The sequence below is a fragment of the Knufia obscura genome, assembly GCF_036327395.1.
Source record: "Knufia obscura strain CCFEE 5817 isolate CBS 148926 chromosome Unknown scaffold_9, whole genome shotgun sequence".
NCBI lineage: Eukaryota > Fungi > Ascomycota > Eurotiomycetes > Chaetothyriales > Trichomeriaceae > Knufia > Knufia obscura.
The window spans coordinates 1223974-1245227 of NW_027042695.1; the positions used below are offsets into that span (position 1 = coordinate 1223974).

Consider the following 21254-nt stretch of genomic DNA (forward strand, 5'->3'; position numbering starts at 1 on the left):
TGAAGCGCCTGTATTTATCTCCTTCAAAGTTGCGCCTCCCTGCACATTTTGGAGCTATACCTTGCCTGAATCAATGGCGCGTTGTCATTGGTTGGGTTCGCGAGTTAAGCTTTTCTGAGCGCCCACTTGGCAAGATGGCCATCGCTCAATTCTTCCTTGAAAGAACTGGCATATGGTCGTCGTCGTCAGTGGACTTTTGTGTCATCTGGGTACGTTGGAGCGCCATCGCTTCTAGCTAGAGTGGACATCAAATGCAGCTAAAAGGGTGTTTGGTATGCTCGTGGCAGCCTTGTGCAAAAGGCGTGTCAGCAGGCATTAGCAGCGGCAGTCCTTCGTCGCAGCCTTGGCAGATCATCTCACAATTATGGTGCAGACGGAAGACCGTCGCATGGACTAGACACGAAGCTCTGAATCAATAACGTGGCTGAGGACGAAGATGGTGAGCGTGGTAACCTTCGATATCAGGCAATGTACTCTGCTTCGGCCGCACTGATGCTACCTCTCCACTATGCATATGCTTCCCGTGTTCATGTATCTAGAGTACACCTTGTTACCGAGCTAGACAAGGGAGTACATTCATGATGTTCTCTCATCCTCTGCAGTGGTTGTTGCTTGGCCGAAGGCGTCGAATTGGGCGTCCGCGTCGAGGTTCTGGAACAGCTGCACAGGTGAACACGAGCAGACAAAATCTGTTTGGAGATGTATTACACCAGAATGGCTTGAAGTCCCATACTCGACAAGTACGATCTGAGTACCGAAGGTGAGATGTTGGGAAGCGCTGGCTTACTAACGTATCTCGTTTCTTCACATTCCAGTCCCGAGTGCTCTCCGGTTAGTATATACAGCTTGAGAGCAGTCGCCATGCTCAAGAACAAGCCCATCCATCGTGATCCATATTGAACGCCTCCCACCTCTTCATTGTGCTATTGTTTGGCTCCCATCATGGCTTTCGACTCGTCCTCGTGACCCAGTAAGCCTAAACTCCTTATCTGACCTAGCTTGGGCGCATTTTCTCTTGGATGTGCTCTCTCGGCTTTCCGTAGTGCTTCTTGCATGGCTCGGGCTCGGGCATACTGAGAAGAACGAGTCAGCTCCGATCCCACCGTCAGCGCCAGGCATAATGGCCTACCTCTTTCTTGTGGTGTAAGCATTCGTAGTAGTCCTCAAGGCGCGGTAGACATGGTCCCTTCTCTCGTGCAACTGGGTCGTCCTTGGTCATCACGTAGCATGCCATGTATTCTTGCCAGTATGGAAAGCATCTCGAGGTACCTGGCCATCAAGTCGTTAGCACCTGTTGATCCTGTATCCTGCCAGTGAAAAGTGCGTGTATTACCTCCATGAATACCATAACCCGATGCCATTTTGGCGAAGAAGAGTCGTTCCTCGGATCAAGGTTAACACAGTATGCGACTAGACAGGAAGAAGTGCGGTCGACTTAATTACTCCGTATGCCAGTGCGGGAGAGGTTGCAAATGGCAGGAGCTAATTGGTGGTGGAGCGGAACAGCTGCGGTCGCAACTGCCGCTTCCTGGCGCGGCGCAGATCATTGTTCGATTCAGAACACGATGTCATCCCTCCCCCAAAATGGGATTCCAGGCCAGTTCATGAAATCGCCAGCGTATTACATATACAAGTCGACTGCTCAATAATGCATACATCCAACGTTTACAGCAACGTCCATGGAAGAACTTAGTGATGCGCAGGTGCTAGTGCTCGCAGCACAGTTGGCTGCGACGCCAGACCTGCCCACCTTTCGATTGCTAGCAGCAACTCAACGAGATGTCCTCACCTCCGCGATAGTCTACAGAACACTTCTGACCTATCTTCCATTGGATGCTGACCTCGAAGTTGAACAACAGCTCGAGCTGCTTCTCCGAGACCTCGATCAAGATTTTGCCAACTTCAATACCCTAGATGCACCAGCTAATGTACATGACCTCCAAGTGCCCAATCCCTCGGATGCAGAGCGGTCCCTACCTGAATTGCGGCTGGAGAAAGTCCCTGTTCACGATGAGAATGAAGGACAAGACCTACTAGCCGACTTCGTGATAGCATGGATACACAAATTGGAAGGCTTCAGTGGCATTTCTGCCTCCGTCCTCGCCCTGGTAGATCAATTTGCAGTCCAGCACACTATGCTGAGAATATGGGCAGACGCTTTCCTACGGCCTTTACACCGCTTGCAGAACGATTTATACCCTGACCAAGCAAGTTCTCTGTCCTTGCATGATCTGGAAGCCCAACGAGGGCAAACCGGTGTGAACGCACTTTTGACCTTCGCAGCGCATTCGGGCACATCTGCAGCCATCGGTCGGGATCTTGAAGAGGTGGTGGCACCGTGGGTCAGAGGCTCGAACAAGCTAAAGAGAAGGAAGGTCTCTGCGGGGGTTCCCGAACAAACAAGGACAAGCGCTACCGCGTGGGACGACGTGAACGAGTGGCTTCTCGGGACATCTCACAGGAATTATGCTCTTGCTGCAGATGCTGTGCAGCAGTGGAACGGCCCTACACAATTGAATGCCGCTGAAGAAGACGTGGATCAGAATGGACCAGACGTCGAGGATATGGTGTCATATGTGCGGACGGTGCTCGCATTGGTCTACGTTTCTAAAGGAAGTGACGATGATTCGAGGATCAACACGAAGAAGTTGTTGCTGAAGAGAGCTGCCCATCTCGCACAACTAATGCCTCCTGATTTCAATCAGCCATTGCCAGAAACATCCCAAGCAGGAAACCTAACAGGAGCCACAAGAGCTGATCTGCTGGAGGATGCCTTTCTTTCCGTACAGAATTCGCTCACGCGACCGTCAACCGATGTCATAGAACTACTTTATGGCGTGTTGTCAACACAGACACAGCTGAGCGAGCTGAAGATTCAATCCACCACAAAATCAGTGACGTCTACCGTACTCTTCGAACCTGAGGAGAAGCAGAAGCAAGAGCTGCGAACTATTCTCAATCAGGTTCCGCGCATGACGAGATCGAATCTCTCCTGGACCGACATCAGAAGAAGACTTCTATGGCTGCAGACATGGTCAAGTCGCCGTTCGGGCAGCGATGTTACAGGAACCGCATATTTGAGTCGCATTTCGGACGAATACTTGGAAGCGCAAATAGTCGATGCGATGCTTGTAGCGAATGAGTATCAGTCGGTGAAAGACACATATTTAGGTTCTGATGAGCTAGCACTGCCGAGAGAGAAGATCAAGCAACTTGTCCTCGACGCAATACACAGCGCCTACGACAATGCAAGTAACGGTAATCGCACACGAGGCGGCGTCAAGAAAGCCTCAGATCTAATCCAAGCATTTCGGTCCTCCTTCGAGAGCGCTTCAGAGTTTACGCGCCTCGAGCACCTCATCAAAGCCACCCACAGCCTGTCCTTCTACCATCTCACACTGCGAAATGGTGTCCCTTTTCAGCCTGTCAGCATAAGAGTCAGCTCCGATCCTCTTTCGCTGATCGAAAAAGTCCTCGACCAGAACAATCAAGCATACGCAAAATTAGACGACCTTCTCGGCATAGCACGGAATCTCGTGCTAGCAGGTCTACCAACACCACCACCATCAGACTACGCACCAGGCGAAGAAGTCCCAGTCGAGCGACGACTCTTCGATTCAGAACACAGGATCACATACTCAGCCATCATAGCCGCACTATCAGACCACGACTTCGACACTGCATACTCCCTCATCACGACACGTTTCGACATCACAAGCGACAGATCAAGTTATCCCAGCTTCCAAGACGACACCTCCTGGCGCGCGGCCTACGCCGCGGGCCGCCACCGACCTTCCTCACCACCAAAAGACATACACAAACGCATTGCATCCCTCCAGAAACGAATGGAGCTCCTCTCGAAAGCACTTACGTGGGCGCCAACCCCTGATACCCTCCCCGAGATTTTGGAAACATGGCGTCGCTGCGAGGATGAACTTGACGGATTGAAGAGCCAGGCACTACAAGAAGAACGCGACTTTGATGCGCAGGGCGACGATCTCGTTCCTGGAGGCTTTGGCCCTTCTGATCGGGATATCGACGCAAATGAGACACGACGAATGCTTGATTCTCGACGGGGTTATAATACGTTTGCGCCGAGCTACGAGGAGGAAGCCCCGGTTTCTCTATTCGATGTTGCACGGGGTGCTGCTGGTGCGCTTAGGAAGAATGCATTCCCTCTTAGAGGGGCAGGTGGTGGGCAGGGTGGGTGGGGTGGACAGACGAGTGGAATCAAGGTGCACGATCAGCCGAGGACGAGTATGGAGGGTATGAGCAGTAGTGGTGAGCTTGAGAGGCCCGGGAGTGCGGATGGCCAGAGGGTACGGAAAAGGGATATGCTTAGTAACGCTGTTACTGGGGGGTTGGTGTCGGGCCTTAGTTGGGCGCTTGGGGCGCCGCCGGCGAGACAGCAAGGGTAGAGTAGATGACTGGATCATGTCGTCGATCTACAGTATGTTTCATTGTGGAAGTTCTTTTGTCGGCATCGGCGTATTGCCAGATGTTGTTGCTGTGGTGGGTGCTCCAACACCGAGGCGCATCCGGTTCGATCTTCGCCATCCCTCTGTTCAGTTTGTCGCCCAAAGGTGCGTTCGCGCTCCCAGGTAGTGGATCGCATATCCAAGGTTTGTTGTATACTGTATGGTGCACCAGCTCCTTTCCACATATGCATCCCTGCTTCAAACGAGGCGAAGGGTGAAAGGCAGAAGTTCGTGTCTGCTTTGCCATACAAACTTCGGCAGCAGTGCTCACCCGGGCTATCAGCAGATTGTAGTGGCGCGGAGTACCGGTCGGTGAGTAGCTGGCTGGCTGGCGGGTGATATGGTCAGGTCACGGCAGGAGCAGTTGTGCCAACGATCACATCGAGGTTGGGGATGTGAGAGATGGCAGAAGAGGACTTTAGGCACGTGTAGAATACGAGTGTGTCTAGGTGTCAGTGTCTGGGATGTCAGTGTCTTGACGGTAATTCATGAAGGAGGCTGTTAGGTATCCACGTAACTGAATAATGGTGATTGCGTGTCTCGATTTCTAAGGAGAGATTGCATCTGAGGGCGCAGATCTGGATGTGATGGCGGATGACATGTTTATGCTTAGTAGAATTCGTTGACCACGTAGGTTGGAGTGTTGAGGATCCACGACTCGTACTCGTACTCGGAAGTAGCGACCGACCTTCGTGACAAATATCGCGAGTAGCCTTGCCTTGGCATTAGCGCGGTGGTATGTGATGGCATTGCGGGCGTGTAGTGGAGTTGATATTGAGTCAAGGTAGGCACGTACGACGACAAGCAAGGCTGCACCAAGAACGGGAGGAGGACGACAACGCGTGGTAGCGCGGGTATGGATGAGGATCTTGGCTGGTGGAAGGTCTGAACCGAAGAGTGCTGCTCACCAATAATTTGGCTTGTTCGACTGGTCTGGTAAGTCTGTAAAAGTGCTCGTTTCGCACGACGGTTATACCGGCTCCGCATAAAGAGGCTCTGGATGCTGCCACGCCGGCTCGGACGACAACATCGGGATGTCATAAACCTTGTGTAGGACTTGCGGCTGCTGTGTCGGTCCGTAATCCACCTGATACATGTTCTTGAAGGAAGGATGTGCAGCGTCGATGATTCCACCTTCGAGAGACATGACGATTGCATGCAGCTGTGCGTTGGGGCTCGCTTTTGTATGACCTAGCATTGCTAGCGCCTTCGTTCTGAGTTGGACGTTCGGCGCAAATACAGCGACAAGGTAGGCGAGTGGTCGGATGGTCATATCTCGGAAGAAGGTAGTCGATACTGCGTGTGGATATAGGGTATTTGCATCTGATTCGATCCTTCTTGTATGCTGGAGTATGAGACTCAAGAAATCCACAGAGTTGTTACAGGCGGATTCTGATATGTTCGTCAGGAAATCAACCCAGCTTAGGCCAATACTGCAATAGTCGTGCAGCGCCCGAGCTGCTGAATGAGGACTTTCCGCTTTGATTTCCATTATCCCGCTGAGGCAGTCTTTCAGTGATTGTAGGGTATATTTCGTCTGCGCCTGTTTCATGTGCAGCCTATCGATCTGATCGTGCAGATTTGATCTTCGCGCCAGGTAAACGTCCTTTAGACCTGCATAGACTGTGCGCAGGCCACGAAAGACGGCTGCTTGGAGATCTTCAATCGAAGTCGTCGATGGCAGTCCTGTGCAGACATCCTCCCAGGATGTGAATATCACGCACGAGCTTCTCATCAGCACGGGTAACAGCGTACAGACGATCTCGTCTGACAGCGATGCCTGCATTCCCGAACATCCTGCTGTGAGGTAAGGAGCAAGCATAGCAAAGGCGGTGCGGATGAGACGTAGTCCGGCTCGGAAGTTATTCTGTTGGAACTCAAGGCTTGCGAACAAAACGCATTTCAGAAGCACATCTGAGGTGTCGGCTTGACCAGTCTGAGCGAGGTCTGTTGATAGAGCTTTCGATTGCCAAGTCAATGCTGCAAGGTGCTTCTGTGAGAGAGGACATATATCAATCTGGCCGTCTTCGATTCGTCGAACCGGATGCTCCCAGAAATGAGCAATGGCGAAGATAGTATAGCGCACGACTGCACTAGATGCTGCTATCCGTGGTACCAGCACACTCCAGAGACCGGAATCGAGTGCGCCTGACAGGGCAGGTACAACTCGCTGAAGAAAGAAGCTGAAAGCTCGTCGTTCGCTCGAAAAATTCAACCATGCTTGCGGGGTGATGGAATTATTTGGTGAGGGCGACTTCGATTTCGTCCGATGTGGTTGCTCATGTTGGAATATAATAGCCTGCACTGGACGAGGCCCGTCGCATATTCTGCCAGTGCTCATGCAACGCCGACATTCAGGCTTAGTCTCGTCGCATTTAATGCGCCGCTTCCTGGTGTCAGTCAGTAAACTTGTCTCGGCCGGAGCGCCGCCTCTATGACCGACTTGCAGGTGTTACATCCTCCTATTGACCTCGAATACTGAGCACGGGTTCGCTTGCCAGCCATGTGGTCGATAGTCGATTTGATTGGCCTGCTCGTGTTGCATGTCGAAAAGAGAAAGGTGAAAATTGAAGAGTGGCATGCAAACGATGTTTCTAAGTATGAGTCCAAGCGGCAACCCCTGCGGATAGACTCCACTCGCGACAGGCCTGAACGGATAGTGGACTCCCTCTCAGGTCAGCTCATTGGTTCGTTCGTCTTGATAGCCATTTTGGGGATAGTCCTCATCAAATAGATGGGTGAGAATACCAGCTGCATCTGAAGATGTTGATTGCGGCGGTCCTTCCCACTGTCTCCGGCGCATGGATTCCGAGACACGGATTTACCTTGATTCGAGTGTGGGACTTCTGACATGACAAGGCAGAAGCGTGCCCGGACGATCAACCGCATTGGCTCAATAGATAAAGGTGTAAGGACCGCAATGTATCTACCATGTTACTGCGTGGCTTGTGATTGTTGTTCGTTGCTTTCCACGTTTCTCGAATTTTCTTTTCAATTCGAAATATCATTCTCTCCTTCTAAAAACCATGTCGGGAGAGCTCTCCGACCAAGTCATTATCCTAATTGTTGTCCTGGGGAGCGCCGCAGTGGTAGCTTGTGGCTATGGTATGCACAGAGCGCTGGCAACTCGACAGAAGAACAACGGTTTCGAGCGCGGGTTCAACGAGAGAAATGTCGAGCAGGACCAGTACATGGTAGATCTGAGGATGGCTTACCGGCAAGGCGTCATGGCAGAGGCAAGATCCCATAAACCAGGGCGCGCGCCGGTGATGGCATCGAGATACTCGCAAGAAAGTTCGGAGTACGGGGTGGGCCATGTGCAGGATAATCAAAAAGGACAACATGCGTATCAAGGATGAGTCCATCGATCTCTGGCATATTCAGGCATGGAGCTAAGCCCATCACATGGCGGACTGTGCATTGTGGTGTAGCACTGGTTCATGGTTTCTGTGCCAAGGACGACACGGCATCAGGTGTTTGAGATGGATATGGTACCCTTCACCAGCGAGCAAAAGTCACACACGATACAACAGACAACGACAGTGCGTGTGGCATGAAGAGGCAAGAAGATGGTGGTATCAAAGTATAAAAACATCGGATGCCAAAGCTTTATTCGGCGAACCTGCCGCAATCGACCGAGGACTGTTATTTTGATTCTTGAGGAAGGGGCCTCGATGTGCCACTGCCGCATACGAGAAGCCGGTCGAAGACCGAAGCAATGAGATAGGGAACATAATCAAGGTGGAAAGAGTTCAAGTTGTTAAGCGCTACCAGCAATATACACTTGCCACCCTTCTCAGGGTCAATGTACAGTATCACACCTGCCATGTCCTTATCCAGGCCTCATGCATCATCAGAACATCATCGCAAACATCAAACATCAGACATGCCTCACTCTATCTATGCTATTATCCCTTGTTGAAGAACCAGCTCGTCCGCTTATTGCTTGGACTTGTACCATCACCTCCCGACGCCAGCGAAGACAAGTAGGGTATCGTAGGTCCTGTAATAGCACCGATCGCAGCATCGTGAGCATTGGTTGTGCCGCCTCCGCCTCTCAATGGTTTTGCTATACGTGCACCAAAGCTCAATCCTCCATAACCTGCACCGTTGCTAACGGGTTGCGACAAGCCTCTGTTTGCTTGTGACGCTTTAGCGGACTCAAGCCGCTCCTTTACCGCTTGTAGTTGTGCCTCAAAGCGGTGATTGGCTTGCGTCAGCTTTTCTTGACTTTCGCTGAGCAGCTGCTCAAGACTCATGATTCGATCATTTCTTGCCAGCAATTTTCTCTCTGCAATGGCGACCTCCTTCTTTAGAGCAGTATTTTGATCGACTAGCTGTCTTTGTACAACAGTGAGCTGTTCGAGGTTGCGCTCTAGGAACGCCATCTTCTTCTGTTGCTGCTTGTTGTTGCTGGAACGTAATACATTATTGTACTGTTCTCTAGTCTCATCGAGCGAGATCTCGAGCTCGACCACTCTTTCGCAACGATTTTGTAGATCACGCATCAAGTTCTTCTTCATCATATCGAAATCAGCCATTTGTTGTTGTAGCGTTCTTGATGCAGCGCCATTGGTAGCTCCATTCGCCGCACCATGTGTCTGAGCATCGGCCAAAGACTTCTGGAGCTTGGCAAGTTCTTGCTCTTTTGCCATCACCTCGTTTCGGAGGTCGGTGATCATCTCAGTCTGAGTTTCACCCCTGTCTGCATACAGCTTCGATAGCCTGTTCTTGATATCTTCGATGTCTGCTTCACCCAAGTTGCTGGTCAGCAGCTCTTCATGCTCTTTCTCAAGGGACAAAAGCCTTTCCTCGAGCTCGACTCTCTTGCTGTCTTGCTCCAGTGAAAGTTCTCCCCTGTCGCTCAGCGAGCTTTCTGCTTGTCGTGAAAGTGCTTGCGACTCCATGATCTTCGCTTTGAGACTAGCAAGCACATCCGACGAAAGCGGTTGACCATTCGATTGAGCCTGCTCCAAGTCATCTACTTGATCTAGCATGTCTTGCATCCTTCGTTCATTCTCACTGAAAGCATCATTTCCAAGGTCGAAACCAGCCAGCATCTTGGCCATCCGTTCCTGTTTCTTCTTATCCTTCTCTTCTAGCACAGCTGTGGTCTCTTTCGAGCTCATTTTGATACTCAGCAGCTCTTGCTGGAGATTATGCAAATCCCGATCTAGCTCGTCGTTGTCGTTGCGGAGCCGTTCCATTTCGATTTTCTCGTCGCCTCTCTCAAAGGAGAGTTTCTGCAGCTCCATTTGAGCTTTGTTCAGTCTATCTGTAGCTGTCTCGGTCTCTTTGCTAATTCGTGCTTGGTTCTCCCGGTAACTTCGCAATTCATCCTTCAACTCCTGCAGCGCACGCTCAGCGTTCGCAGCTTGATTTTCTTTCTCGGTAAGCTGATCCTGCAGCTCATTTTCTCTCCGCATGAATTCCTCCCTTTCGTCCTTCTCGAGGATGAGGCTTGGGGTACTTGCTCGGTCACCGGTCCTCGAATCTGGCCTTGAGGGTGTGTCGGAGCGGAGATGATCTGAAAGTAATCGTGAAGGTGTTCCTGGACGGTCGACTCGTGGCTTCTGTTCCGTCCTGGCTGTTGCCTTCTCATTGATAGGCTTCACCCACAGCTCTTGAGGTACGGCCTCTCCTCTTCGCCATTGGGCGACTTCTGCATCTAATGAAGAGACATACTTCTCAAAGCTCATTACCTGGTGATGTGCGGCCTTCAACTGTTTCTTCAGCTCTGCCGGACTCAATTCTGCATTGACCTTGGCCTTGTTCTTGATGGTCTTCGCTCGCATACCAAAGCGCAGGGTGCTCACAGTCTCGGCGTCGTTGTAGCTGCTGGGCGAGCAGTTGATAATGAGAGTTGTTCTCGAGTTACCACCCAGCGATTCTTGTAATATTCTTGTTAACTTGGAGTCTCTGTAGGGGATATGTGTCGACTTTCCGTCGGTCAAAGCATTGATGACCATGCCCAGTGCACTCAAACTCTTGTTGATTTTCTTTGCCTCTTCCAGAGTCTGGCCTGTTGCACCAGTCTTGCCAACCTTTTCAGAACCAGCCAGATCGACCAAATACAGCATACCACTCTTCTGCGACTGCGTATTCACATCTTTCTGGTTGACGGTAAGAGAGAAAATAGAGTGCGATCTTGAGGATTCCTGGTTCATGTTCGTAGACGCGACAGCTCTTGATCGCTGGCCCAGCTCCATGGCAGCCAGCACATCCTGCACACTATCGACATAGACTTCCCGCAGATCTTTCACATACGGGCCCTTAGGCCCTTCATGGATGTTGAGATTGTCTTTCTGGGGATTTAACAGATCTCTTATTTTCTCCATGTAGATCTCCATGTAGGCTATTTGTACGGTGTATTCGATACTTTCGGAGCCATAGACGAGGATCGCATCAAAGATTTGTTCAACGATTCTGGGTATTATGCCCTTCTTTTCCGGATCTGTCATGTCGCCCATCATTGTATATGATTTTCCAGCTCCAGTCTGGCCATAAGCGAAGACTGTGCCATTGTAGCCATTCATCACATCTTCAACGGTTGACCGTATAGAGAAATCGAAGATATCGGCTTGCTGCGAGTCCATGCCAAAGACTCGATCGAAGGTGAAGGGCGCATTTGCTTCGCTCGAACTGACTGAACATGTGTCGTCGCCCTCGAATTGTACGATTGGTGAACCGCCATTGCCTACTTCGACTCTGTTCTGCGGCCTGAAACGAGCAACGACTTTGATGTTGTTACCGCCCCCACCGCCATATCCTGCCGCAGAAGCCATGTCGGCGACCTGCCGCAAGCAGGCAGCTCTGGGCCGTTGTCAACGCTGCTATTGTGGAGCAGAGACGTTGTCCAGATTGTTTATTGCAGGATCGAGCATGCAGGAGTCCGCCGAAATGTTCTCGTCGGCGACTTGCAGTGCGGCTGTGCTTGAGTGAGGAATGTGGCTGGTATTGGAGGATGTGGAATAGTCAAAGGTCGATACAGCACTTCTATGTGAAAATGTGTGCAACTTTGGGCGCCGACAATGTTCAATGTTGACAGTTTCGTTGCAATCTGCGATAGTGCCGCGAGTGACGCGAATTGGCTTCCTTCCTCTGAAACGTCGCCCAAACATCCCTGGCAGCCCCGACAACCCCAAACCTGCGGCTGCCCATAAACCTGCAGCTGCACTTTCAGGGGCGCATTCTAGCACGTGACACAGCAGAAACCTTACCTAATTCTAGTTTAGTAAGCACTACCTTTGTAATTTTGATCTTCGTGTTACGTTGTAGAAGCTTTTCTTCGTCCGAAGCATTTTAGTTGGAGATCCAAAGTCGCGTCACAGACCATGGTTTCTCTGGGGTTCGAGCTTCCAGTACGGGATGCCTCGTCAGCACATCTGGACACGCGAACTTCGTAGGCTTCAGAGGATCGAATAGCAAATTGAGCACTGTGCTATTAATCATCATTGAGGAACAGCTCACACGAACAACAGGCTTTTTTACATCGTACCTAACTACATCGTCTGCCGGTAAAGACGAGCTACCGTTTCTCACATCACCTTCCATCGTTATTGCTGACGATTTGAACTCCCTTACATCATGTCTCAATCTGTAGAAACACGACACTTTTACCCAGAGCTTCGGCGGAACGAAACCCAGACAGCATCAGGCTCAAAAGTTGTCAGCTATATTGTGGATCGTGGTGAAGGCCCGATCATGATGCTGATACATGGTTACCCTCAATCAGCTTTCGAATGGCGACATGTTAGCCTACCTTGAAGGATTACCAACACTTGCTAACTCTAACAGGTCATGCCATCTTTGAGGGACCACGTATCCCTGTTCATCCCAGAACTGCCAGGCTACGGCATAAGCTCGCCTTCGAAAGACAATACTCGAATCGGCATTGCAGGAGCTCTGGTCGAAGCCATGACAAAGGTCTTCAATAGCAGCAAAGAGTCCCCAAGAAAGGTCATTGCTGTTGGACACGACAGAGGAGCCCGCATCGTCCATCGACTAGCTGTGGCACGAACTGACTTTCCATCTATCGCTCTAACCGGCGTAGCAATGTTCGACATTGTGCCTACCAAGCATCAATGGGACGCCTTTCAAGATCCTGTCATCGCCGCTGGTTATTTTCACTGGCCACTTCTGGCCAATGTTGACTATGCCACCCAGATGATCTCTAAATATGGAGGTGGCCAATGGGCAAAAGATATGCACAAGCGCATTACTGGCGGCGATGCCGACCTGGAAAGAGCTGCCTCTGATGGTGCCATCGACGTCTACGCTGCTTGCTTTGACAAGGAAGAAACCTTGAGGTATAGTTGCGAAGATTATGCTTATGGCGCAGGACCCGAATATAAGCACCAATCTGAAGACCAAACAGCAGGCAGGAAAATCGATGTGCCCACTCTGGTCATGTGGTCGAAAGCAAAACTTGGAGCTCGCATGGATGTTGCAAAGATCTGGGAGGACTGGATTGCTCCAGGTACAGATTTGCAAGCCATTGGTGTTGGTGATGGGCACGGTCATTTCCTTCCTGAAGAAGCACCAAAGGAAATCACTGAAGCCATCATTGCCTTTTCAAAGAAGCTAGCATGATCAGCTGTTTTGGACACATAATCGAGGACCAGCAGCTACAGCGTACAGCAAGCTCCATTTGTATGTCAATGTTCCATCCATACTCTCGGCTAGGCTTCGAGTTGACCCGAGAACCGGTCCCGGCCTTCACCTTATCGGTAGCCGAGGCTCCACTGTCTTGTCATATCGCGGATTAGCCCGGCGATCCTCCCAAAATGCTTCTCTTGAATACTCTTGCGTGCTGATCAACATCTCATCCTTGCCGTGACTGCATAAGGAGAGCTGAAGCACTTTGTTTCCTAAGGACAGACTAGACACGTTGTTGACCGTACTGACAAGCGAGTTAACAACCTAGGCAACAACAAACAGCGCGGTCACAGGCTTGTCCCGCCTCTACCACCATGGCGACGACTACGAACGGCACAGACCAACCTCAGGGCACTCCCGACACAGACACACCACATTGGCGCCAACTTGCCCTCAAACACAGGCAACACCAGCTATCCCTGATACCACCAGAATGGCAGCTCAAAGACATCCCATCTGAAGCAGAAGCCAGAAACGCTATTCCAATAGTAGAGCAGCATCTCTCAAAGGAAGAACTCGAGATTACTGCTCTATCACAGTCGTTACTTTCTCTGCAGCGCGCAATCCGTGCCAAGCAATACACCGCAGTCCAAATCACAAAAGCCTTCTGCCACCGCGCCGCCCTCCTTCAACAAACCAGCCTCTGCCTTACCGAGATCTTCTTCGATTCTGCACTCACCACAGCCAAGCGTCAGGATGAACATTACGCCTCGACCGGCCAACTCCTTGGGCCCCTCCACGGGATCCCCATCTCAATCAAAGACAACCAGGATATCAAGGATGTGGATTCCACTCTAGGCTGGGTTGGGCTCATCAGCAAGCCGGCCAAATCTGATAGTCCAGCCGTGGAAGTGATACGGCAGGCTGGCGGTATCTTGTACTGCAAGACTAACATTCCGCAAAGCATGATGATGTCTGATTCCTACAATCACGTCTACGGGCAAAGCGTCAACTCACTGAACCGCAATCTGATCAGTGGCGGTAGTTCTGGTGGCGAAGCAGCACTTGTCCGCGGTGGCGGCTCCGTTGTAGGAATCGGCACAGATATCGGTGGGTCAGTACGCATACCTGCAACGTTGCAGGGTTTGTATGGACTCTCACCTAGTACCGGGCGGGTTGGGAACAGAGAAAGCACGAGGCGGGATAAATACGTTGTACCGCCTGTTGCGGGGCCGCTGGCACGGGATATCGACACGTTGGATGCGTTCGTGGATGTTTATCTTGGCCAACAACCGTGGCTGTCGGATCCAGGTGTTTTGCCGATACCGTGGCGGAAGGACATTGTCGAGTCGTACTCGACCGCCGGCCGGAAGCTGAAAATCGGCTACATGACAGACGACGGCGTAGTCCGCTGCCAACCACCCTGTGTGCGGGCCGTGGACAATACGATCTCGCTCCTCCAATCCGGCGGCCACGAAGTCGTGGACTGGAACCCAATCGCGCAGAAACACCACGGGCGGGCATACGAATTGTGGCTCAAGGCTGTCCTAGCCGACGGTGGCTCGCGCTTTCAAGCCCTCTGCGATCTCGTGCCCGGTGGTGAACCACTTATCCCAGGCATGCTGGTCGGCAAACCGAAGGATAAACTGGACACTGATGGGCGCATGGCGCTCTACGATGAGATATACGAGTTTACGCGGATGTACATGGGTCTCTGGAAAGACGCTGGGTTAGATGCATTGATCATGCCGGTGACTCAATATACGGGACTCAGACCGAAGATGTGGGTGGAAGCTGATATGTATGTTGGATATACATCGCTGTGCAACCTACTTAATTGGACTGGGCTTACGGTACCTGCTATCACGGTGGACAGGGAGCTTGATAAGCCGAGTGAGGAGTGGATGGCGTACCAGGGAAGGAGTTTTAGTGATAGGTACAACCACAAGGGCTATGCTGAGAATTTTGAGGAATTCGTGGGTATGCCTGTTGGTGTGCAGATTGTTACTGGACGGCTGGAGGAGGAGAGGGCTGTTGGTATTGCGAGGGTGCTTGAGAGGTTACGGACACATTGAATGCTGTTTTCTGATAGAAAGGGCGCGCAATCAGATCACGTTATGAGACGCGATGACCTTTACTGAGATATTGTTGTGCTGAGGCAATGCAGAAGCAGCTCAATTCAAGACTACAGGAATGGCTTGAACAGACAAATTCTTTTTATTCCAAGATACATCATACCGACTCAATGCGCTGTACAATCATAGCAGTTGCCGCGCCACCACCGTTGCAAATAGCAGCACAGCCATACTCGCCCGGCTTAAGCTGATGCAAAAGCGTCGTCAATATCCTCGAACCCGATGAACCCAAAGCATGACCCAGTGAGATGGCACCACCCAGCAGATTCATCTGCGCATTCTCCAGACCAAGAATCTGCTCATTCGCCTTGATGACAGCGGCGAACGCCTCGTTAAACTCCCAGATGGCGACATCGCTAGCCTTCAGACCTGCCCTTTCGAGCGCAATGGGCACTGCCTTCGCTGGTGCAACCGGGAAGTCCACTGGGTCAATGGCTGCGTCAGATTGTGAGATGATCTTCGCGAGCACGCGGCTGCCACTGCCATATTGCTGCGCGATCTCTTTCGAACCGAGGACCAACGCGCTCGCACCATCATTGAAAGTCGAGGAGTTGGCAGCAGTGACCGTACCAGTCCCATCAGTCACAAACGCCGGCTTCAACGTCGCAACCTTATCTTCCCTCAAATTCTCAAATCCCTCATCCTTACTTATCACAGTCTCCCCCTTCTTACTCTTGACAGTAACAGGCACAACCTCCTCATCGAACTTGCCCTCCTTCCACGCCGCCTGCGCCCTCTTGAAACTCCTGATTGCGTACTCATCCTGCTTCTCCCTTGAGATGTCGTACTTCTTCGCCGTCTTCTCCGCACATACACCCATATGGAACTGGTTGTAGACGTCCCACAACCCGTCCTTAATCAAGCCATCCTCCATCTTCATGTGGCCGAACGGCGGTTGCTGAGCCGCCCGGTTGAGGTAATACGGTACGCGGGACATACTCTCCATCCCACCCGCTATCTGCGCCTCCGCGACACCCAATTGTATATTCTGGGCTGCGATTGCCACAGCCTTGAGACCAGATGCGCAGACCTTATTTATCGTCACGCATTCTACACTCGGCGGGAGACCAGCGAATATAGAGGCTTGTCGGGCGGGTGCTTGACCCACGCCTCCTTGCAGGACATTGCCCATGTATACATCTGTGATCTTCTCGATGGGGACTTTCGACTTCTCCAGAGCGGATTTAATGGCGACTGCGCCTAGTTGGGGTGCGGACATGGACATGAGTGAGCCGTTGAACCTCGCGGTGGGGGTGCGGGAGGCGCTGATGATGTAGGCATCTTGGATTTCTTTGCGGGCTGTTGGAGTGGTGGTGAAGTGCCGTTGGACTTGGGATAGGCGGGCTGGGGCGGTGGGTTGGGACATTCTGGTGGCGACTCGGAGGGAGCGTGGTGCCAGAGGCATAATGGGTGGCGCCGCAGTCGCTTAACCGGTGGTATTGTAGGAGGACGTATTTGTGACGTTCTGTTGGTGGTCGTCTACACTTAGGCTCGGGTACGTTGTCGACGAAAGCAAGTTGCGTGTGTGAGATTGAATGATTTCAAACTTCTTGAACACCTTTGAAGCATGCTCTCTGGGGCAACGGCTAGTCGCGGAATGGTCTCCGATGCGCGTCGCCGAGGTTCAACGAAATTTAGTTCTGGTGTCGCCTGGGGTCGCCTTAGTTGCTTCTTTTGTGGCGCACGTGATTTTATCTCTGGAGTCTGCGTGCCACGCGTGCCTTCCTGGTCACTCATCAGTATCCTTCAGCCGCAGTCATGGTATGGACCTAGGGTCCTTGGGTGTACCATAGGAGTCATGCGACCGGGATACATGTCTCCTACCACTCAGCCATACAGAAACCTTGTTAAGCGAGACCCGTTCTTACTTAGTCCTCCACGACCATTAACAAGCCTTCACAGCTGGCGAAGCTGGGCGCGTGCATCGAGCCTTGACACGCAGAAACATGGCAGTACCTGTTACAAGCCACATCTCAGATTATACGAGTAATGAAGCGAGATCAATTCGCGGGCAAGGGGACCCTCGAATATATCGATTGCCGAATCAGCACAATAGTGAGGCGAGTTTGCTCTTACGATCTTATTTGCCAGTTGTTAGCTTCTCTCCCTTCATGCAGGTTCTCTCGGCAGGAGCTGCCAGCACAATCATGCAAGATCCAGGCTGCAAGCGCAGCCTTTCCTTTGCATCTGGTTTTCTTGCTTCGACCAGCTCATAGTGCTGCATATTTAGTCTGCGTCTTCTTCGTCCTATTCTGGCGGCAACACCGCTTTCTCAGCAGTGGTATGCGTTCAGCCTCCGTCTAAGTAACAGTCTTATGCCAATGCTTCCACTGATGTACTAGAAATATCGAGGGCAATGGACGATCCGACCTCGGAATGTGCTGAAAGCTAGCTTACGCCGATGCTTACGAACGAGCATTTTCTGAAAGCCGCCATGGAAAAACACTATCGGGACAGTGGGTTTCTGAGCGCTGGTCAGCAGGGCAACATACATGTCTCCGGACAGGAATTTGGGGCAGTCTGACATGTGCAAAACGCTCTCGCGTGAGGCTGCAGCATGCAAGCTAAGCAAGGTAAACATCCACAATCGCTGTTTAGTCACAGAGGACACAATGTTCAACTCAAGACATGGCGCCCATGGTGTTGGTGCGGCATTCTAGTCCTTGGTGCTCCTTCCCTACCTGCAAAGCACATTTCAAGACTTACTTTCAGCGGAGGAAACATCACGGCTTCCTATCTGAGACGCCCGTTCCCACCTCTTGGAATTATAGTGACCAAACTCTCTAACGCTTTAGGGAATACCATCAGAACAACAACCACAGGTTGGTGGCGACGATTCTGAACGCCGACGAATGTGCTGCTGCTCGCTCTGTCAACCACGACAACTTTATGGGTAGAGCATATCTCCGTGATGGTGGGTGTGCTGCACGGCAAGGCACTTCTTGCAGTCCAAAATACAAGAAAGTCTAGGCTATCTGCAGGTAAGTTGCGGTCTAGAGGCACAATCATCACAAAGTCAAATTTGCTTCTGGTAGGTTGCCTGCCACATGATCAAGGATTTCGAAGAATGGAAGCTCGGATTCGTTCAGAGACGGAAAGGCTACGGAAAGACCACGCTAAGGAATGCATGCTCTGCCATTTTTGACATGGAGTGCGCTTTACGGCTTCATTCGAGGCCTCGACTGGCAGGCAATTCGAGACGAGGCACGCTACTACATGAGCCACGGCGCAGCGCACTACAATCGTCGACGTGGCAGAGCCATGCATCTGATCAGGTGCCAAGATCAGCATGTCAGGAGCGTTTACGTGCCTATAAAGACCGGCATAGAGGACCAAGACGTTCTACAATCTTTCCCCTCGTTCTACCCGTCAAGTCATCCATCGAGTACAAGTTTCTTCCTCCACACCTTATCTCAAACCAGCAGCGTACCGGCCACGTTGAGGCCTTGATACATACACACAAACCACTACATAAAACGATTGCGTTCGTCACAAACCGTTTACAGCAATCCATCATGGGTCAGGGCTCCCCCACTCCCAAGAACAAGAAACAAAATGTGCAGTCATCTGACGCTCGCACTGTCTACGAAATCAAGGATACCAAAAGATACGGAGCAGCCGGCCAAGCAGCCGGGGGTGCACTCGGTGGACAATACGAAAGGGAAGTTGTCTGGAAATTCAAAGGTCGCGATGGTGCAGCAACGGCTGGTGGGGCATTTGCTACACTCACTCGAGAGACAAAAAAGCGCTGAGGCATAAAGTGGTTTCGTCTGTCTTCAATTGGACACCGAACATTGTGGGATGGCAGAGAAGCTATGGGCTGAGCTAGAACTCAGTGACAGGAACGGTGTACAGCTGCGGGAGCCACTTTGTCGTAGACGAATACAGTAATATGTACCGCTTGGCCAGAAGCTGTAATGCACCAATAACACTTTTGTTCCGTCAAGTCCTGCTGTCCGCAAGTACGTCCTTCGACATTGGTGTCCCAATGGAATCGTGCTCTTGTTGGCTGAAAAGCGTGGAAACTGAGTTTAGTGTCTTTGCCTTGCATGCGCCCGACAGCGACGATCGATCGAGTCTGCACGCGACAGCCTACCACGAAATCAGATTCAATCACGGTGTCGATGTGCATGGGAAGCATGGAACTTCGCTGGCACAGCCAATGTTGCCACTCCGATGCTCAGGCCGATGCCCAATGTCAATCAAACTTCTGCAGCTGCCGCACGATTTGACATGCCAACCTTTTCTCTTTGGGGCTTCGTAGCGAGGGATTGACTTGTCGAACCAAGTACGGCTATGACTCTGGGCTCAGAATGCAAGCATGTGAAGCGCAAGGCGAGTTTATTCGGAAAACCCCCAGTCCAAATCATTGAAGGCGTACCAAGTCGGCCTATGGCAAGGCGCCTTGTCTGTTCACGTCAGCATGTCACCAGACACTTCGATGAGCCGATGACCTAACTATACCCAACCTAACTATGCCCTAGCCAACAGCTCAGGCTGCTATATCGTGCCGGCTGGCTTCTGATGGACTCGATTCCACGGTTCTGAACGGCTCCCCCTGGTTTCCGCCAACCATGCTCTCTTTCTGGCGTCGTCCTAGGAAGGAGCATTCGCCATGGCTGCATGATAGCGACAATGACCATCCCAGCTTTCGATCAGAGCTAGAGGCTCCCGATCGCGTCACATATGCCAGCAAATCCGACAATGTCATGTTCACCTGCAATCTGCCTGCCAACTCTCCGCACCTAGCAGAGGCACAAAATTTGTCCCTGTCCATCTTCACTGGCCGGGAAGCACACACAAAGGGGACCAAAGATGATCAAGCCAGAAGAGCAAGCTCGAGACTATTATCAGACGCCATGTCACGATATCGAGGTGATAGAAGAGAGAGCTCCCGAAGCAAAGATCATGTTGCCAGGGTGCAGGGCATTGCCAGAGCTGAGACAATGGAGACGTCAGTACCATCCAAGCAAAGTTCATCCACTCGAAGGCTGCCTCGAAGAGACAGAAATTCGTCGGCGGCTACATCTCATGCGAACAAGACTGCGGTCGAGAAACGTAGCCCCACAGTTGTCTTGGGTCACAATGTTGAGTACCATAAAACACCTTCCGTGCCCGGCCATAAACATACATCTGCTACCCATGAGACGTACGTCCTGAAGAATGGACGAGGAAGATTGCTATATGCATCCGCCCCAAGAGGTAGTCAGATTGCAAGCACACATGACAAGATCGCTGCACAGGGAATGATGCCGAATGAGGTGCGTACCGTTCCATTGTCGTGAATACTGACTGACGGTTTAGCCGAGGACCATCAGGGGCGCAGAAAGCAGTAATCGAGCAGTCATTCAGACAGCATAACATTTCGTACGCTCTCCAGCTGAGGATCGTGAATAACGCGATGAAATTGAAACTGCCAGTGCTGGTGGTGAATGCTTGAGTGAAGGCCCGAGCGAAGTCGGGTCGATATCGTATTTCGAAGTCCGCGCTGAGTAGCTAACAAGTTGGTCAAGCCATTGGTAGTCAAGATGCTAAGGAGAAGCACCGTGATGTGTCTGTAGGATGCCCTCGTCTCTACGACAGCATGTAATGGATCGGCACGTATTTTGAAACAGGCCGATGCTCGCGCGGAATGGGTTGGAGCCAGCTTGTCGGGGCTGTGGGGTCTGATCACAGCCGAACACATCACGTGATTTTCTCATACGGTATGTGCGTTAAACCTCGGCTGATCCCAAACTTCCGTCCGCAACCTATCTCTCTCCTCTTCTAGATACGACAAAAGTCCTCAACGAATGCGCGACGATATATCGCCCTGTTCATGCATCGAGCTGTCTACCACGGGACGATGTCTCTGCCAAGTATGCAACATTGAACTGTTCCGCCGCCACTAGATGCCTGATAGGCTCTTGTCGAACGGGTCTGTGCCCATTATGGAGCTGGTACGCGTCATGACAGGGATGCCACGACGGGAATCTTGCCTCAATTTCCAAGTCAACGATGCGCACCAGACCACAAGAATGGTGAGAAGTACAGAGTTGTCCTT

The 21254-nt window shown here is 51.5% G+C and overlaps 9 protein-coding genes across 9 annotated transcripts; 5 read left to right on the plus strand and 4 right to left on the minus strand.

Annotated features, from left to right (window-relative positions):
* Positions 1 to 923: 923 nt before the first annotated feature.
* PMZ80_007785 (uncharacterized protein) lies at positions 924 to 1361 on the minus strand (the record flags this gene model as incomplete). Its single annotated transcript, XM_064876191.1, has 3 exons — positions 924 to 1073; positions 1130 to 1269; positions 1334 to 1361. 3 exons carry the CDS (start codon positions 1359 to 1361, stop codon positions 924 to 926), a joined length of 318 nt encoding a protein of 105 aa, XP_064728455.1.
* A 318-nt stretch (positions 1362 to 1679) lies between these two features.
* Positions 1680 to 4418, plus strand: PMZ80_007786 (uncharacterized protein; the record flags this gene model as incomplete). The annotated part of the gene is made up of 1 exon (XM_064876192.1): positions 1680 to 4418. The coding sequence occupies one exon, from the start codon at positions 1680 to 1682 to the stop codon at positions 4416 to 4418; it is 2739 nt and encodes a 912-aa protein (XP_064728456.1).
* A 1030-nt stretch (positions 4419 to 5448) lies between these two features.
* On the minus strand, positions 5449 to 6819 carry PMZ80_007787 (uncharacterized protein; the record flags this gene model as incomplete). The annotated part of the gene is made up of 1 exon (XM_064876193.1): positions 5449 to 6819. The coding sequence occupies one exon, from the start codon at positions 6817 to 6819 to the stop codon at positions 5449 to 5451; it is 1371 nt and encodes a 456-aa protein (XP_064728457.1).
* Positions 6820 to 7504: 685 nt separating this feature from the next.
* PMZ80_007788 (uncharacterized protein) lies at positions 7505 to 7837 on the plus strand (the record flags this gene model as incomplete). Its single annotated transcript, XM_064876194.1, has 1 exon — positions 7505 to 7837. The coding sequence occupies one exon, from the start codon at positions 7505 to 7507 to the stop codon at positions 7835 to 7837; it is 333 nt and encodes a 110-aa protein (XP_064728458.1).
* A 549-nt stretch (positions 7838 to 8386) lies between these two features.
* PMZ80_007789 (uncharacterized protein) lies at positions 8387 to 11263 on the minus strand (the record flags this gene model as incomplete). The annotated part of the gene is made up of 1 exon (XM_064876195.1): positions 8387 to 11263. One exon carries the CDS (start codon positions 11261 to 11263, stop codon positions 8387 to 8389), a length of 2877 nt encoding a protein of 958 aa, XP_064728459.1.
* A 2187-nt stretch (positions 11264 to 13450) lies between these two features.
* PMZ80_007790 (uncharacterized protein) lies at positions 13451 to 15151 on the plus strand (the record flags this gene model as incomplete). Its single annotated transcript, XM_064876196.1, has 1 exon — positions 13451 to 15151. One exon carries the CDS (start codon positions 13451 to 13453, stop codon positions 15149 to 15151), a length of 1701 nt encoding a protein of 566 aa, XP_064728460.1.
* A 157-nt stretch (positions 15152 to 15308) lies between these two features.
* ERG10A (Acetyl-CoA acetyltransferase erg10A, mitochondrial) lies at positions 15309 to 16616 on the minus strand (the record flags this gene model as incomplete). The annotated part of the gene is made up of 1 exon (XM_064876197.1): positions 15309 to 16616. The coding sequence occupies one exon, from the start codon at positions 16614 to 16616 to the stop codon at positions 15309 to 15311; it is 1308 nt and encodes a 435-aa protein (XP_064728461.1).
* Positions 16617 to 18726: 2110 nt separating this feature from the next.
* On the plus strand, positions 18727 to 18963 carry PMZ80_007792 (uncharacterized protein; the record flags this gene model as incomplete). Its single annotated transcript, XM_064876198.1, has 1 exon — positions 18727 to 18963. One exon carries the CDS (start codon positions 18727 to 18729, stop codon positions 18961 to 18963), a length of 237 nt encoding a protein of 78 aa, XP_064728462.1.
* An 822-nt stretch (positions 18964 to 19785) lies between these two features.
* PMZ80_007793 (uncharacterized protein) lies at positions 19786 to 20496 on the plus strand (the record flags this gene model as incomplete). The annotated part of the gene is made up of 1 exon (XM_064876199.1): positions 19786 to 20496. One exon carries the CDS (start codon positions 19786 to 19788, stop codon positions 20494 to 20496), a length of 711 nt encoding a protein of 236 aa, XP_064728463.1.
* Between the last annotated feature and the right edge of the window lie 758 nt (positions 20497 to 21254).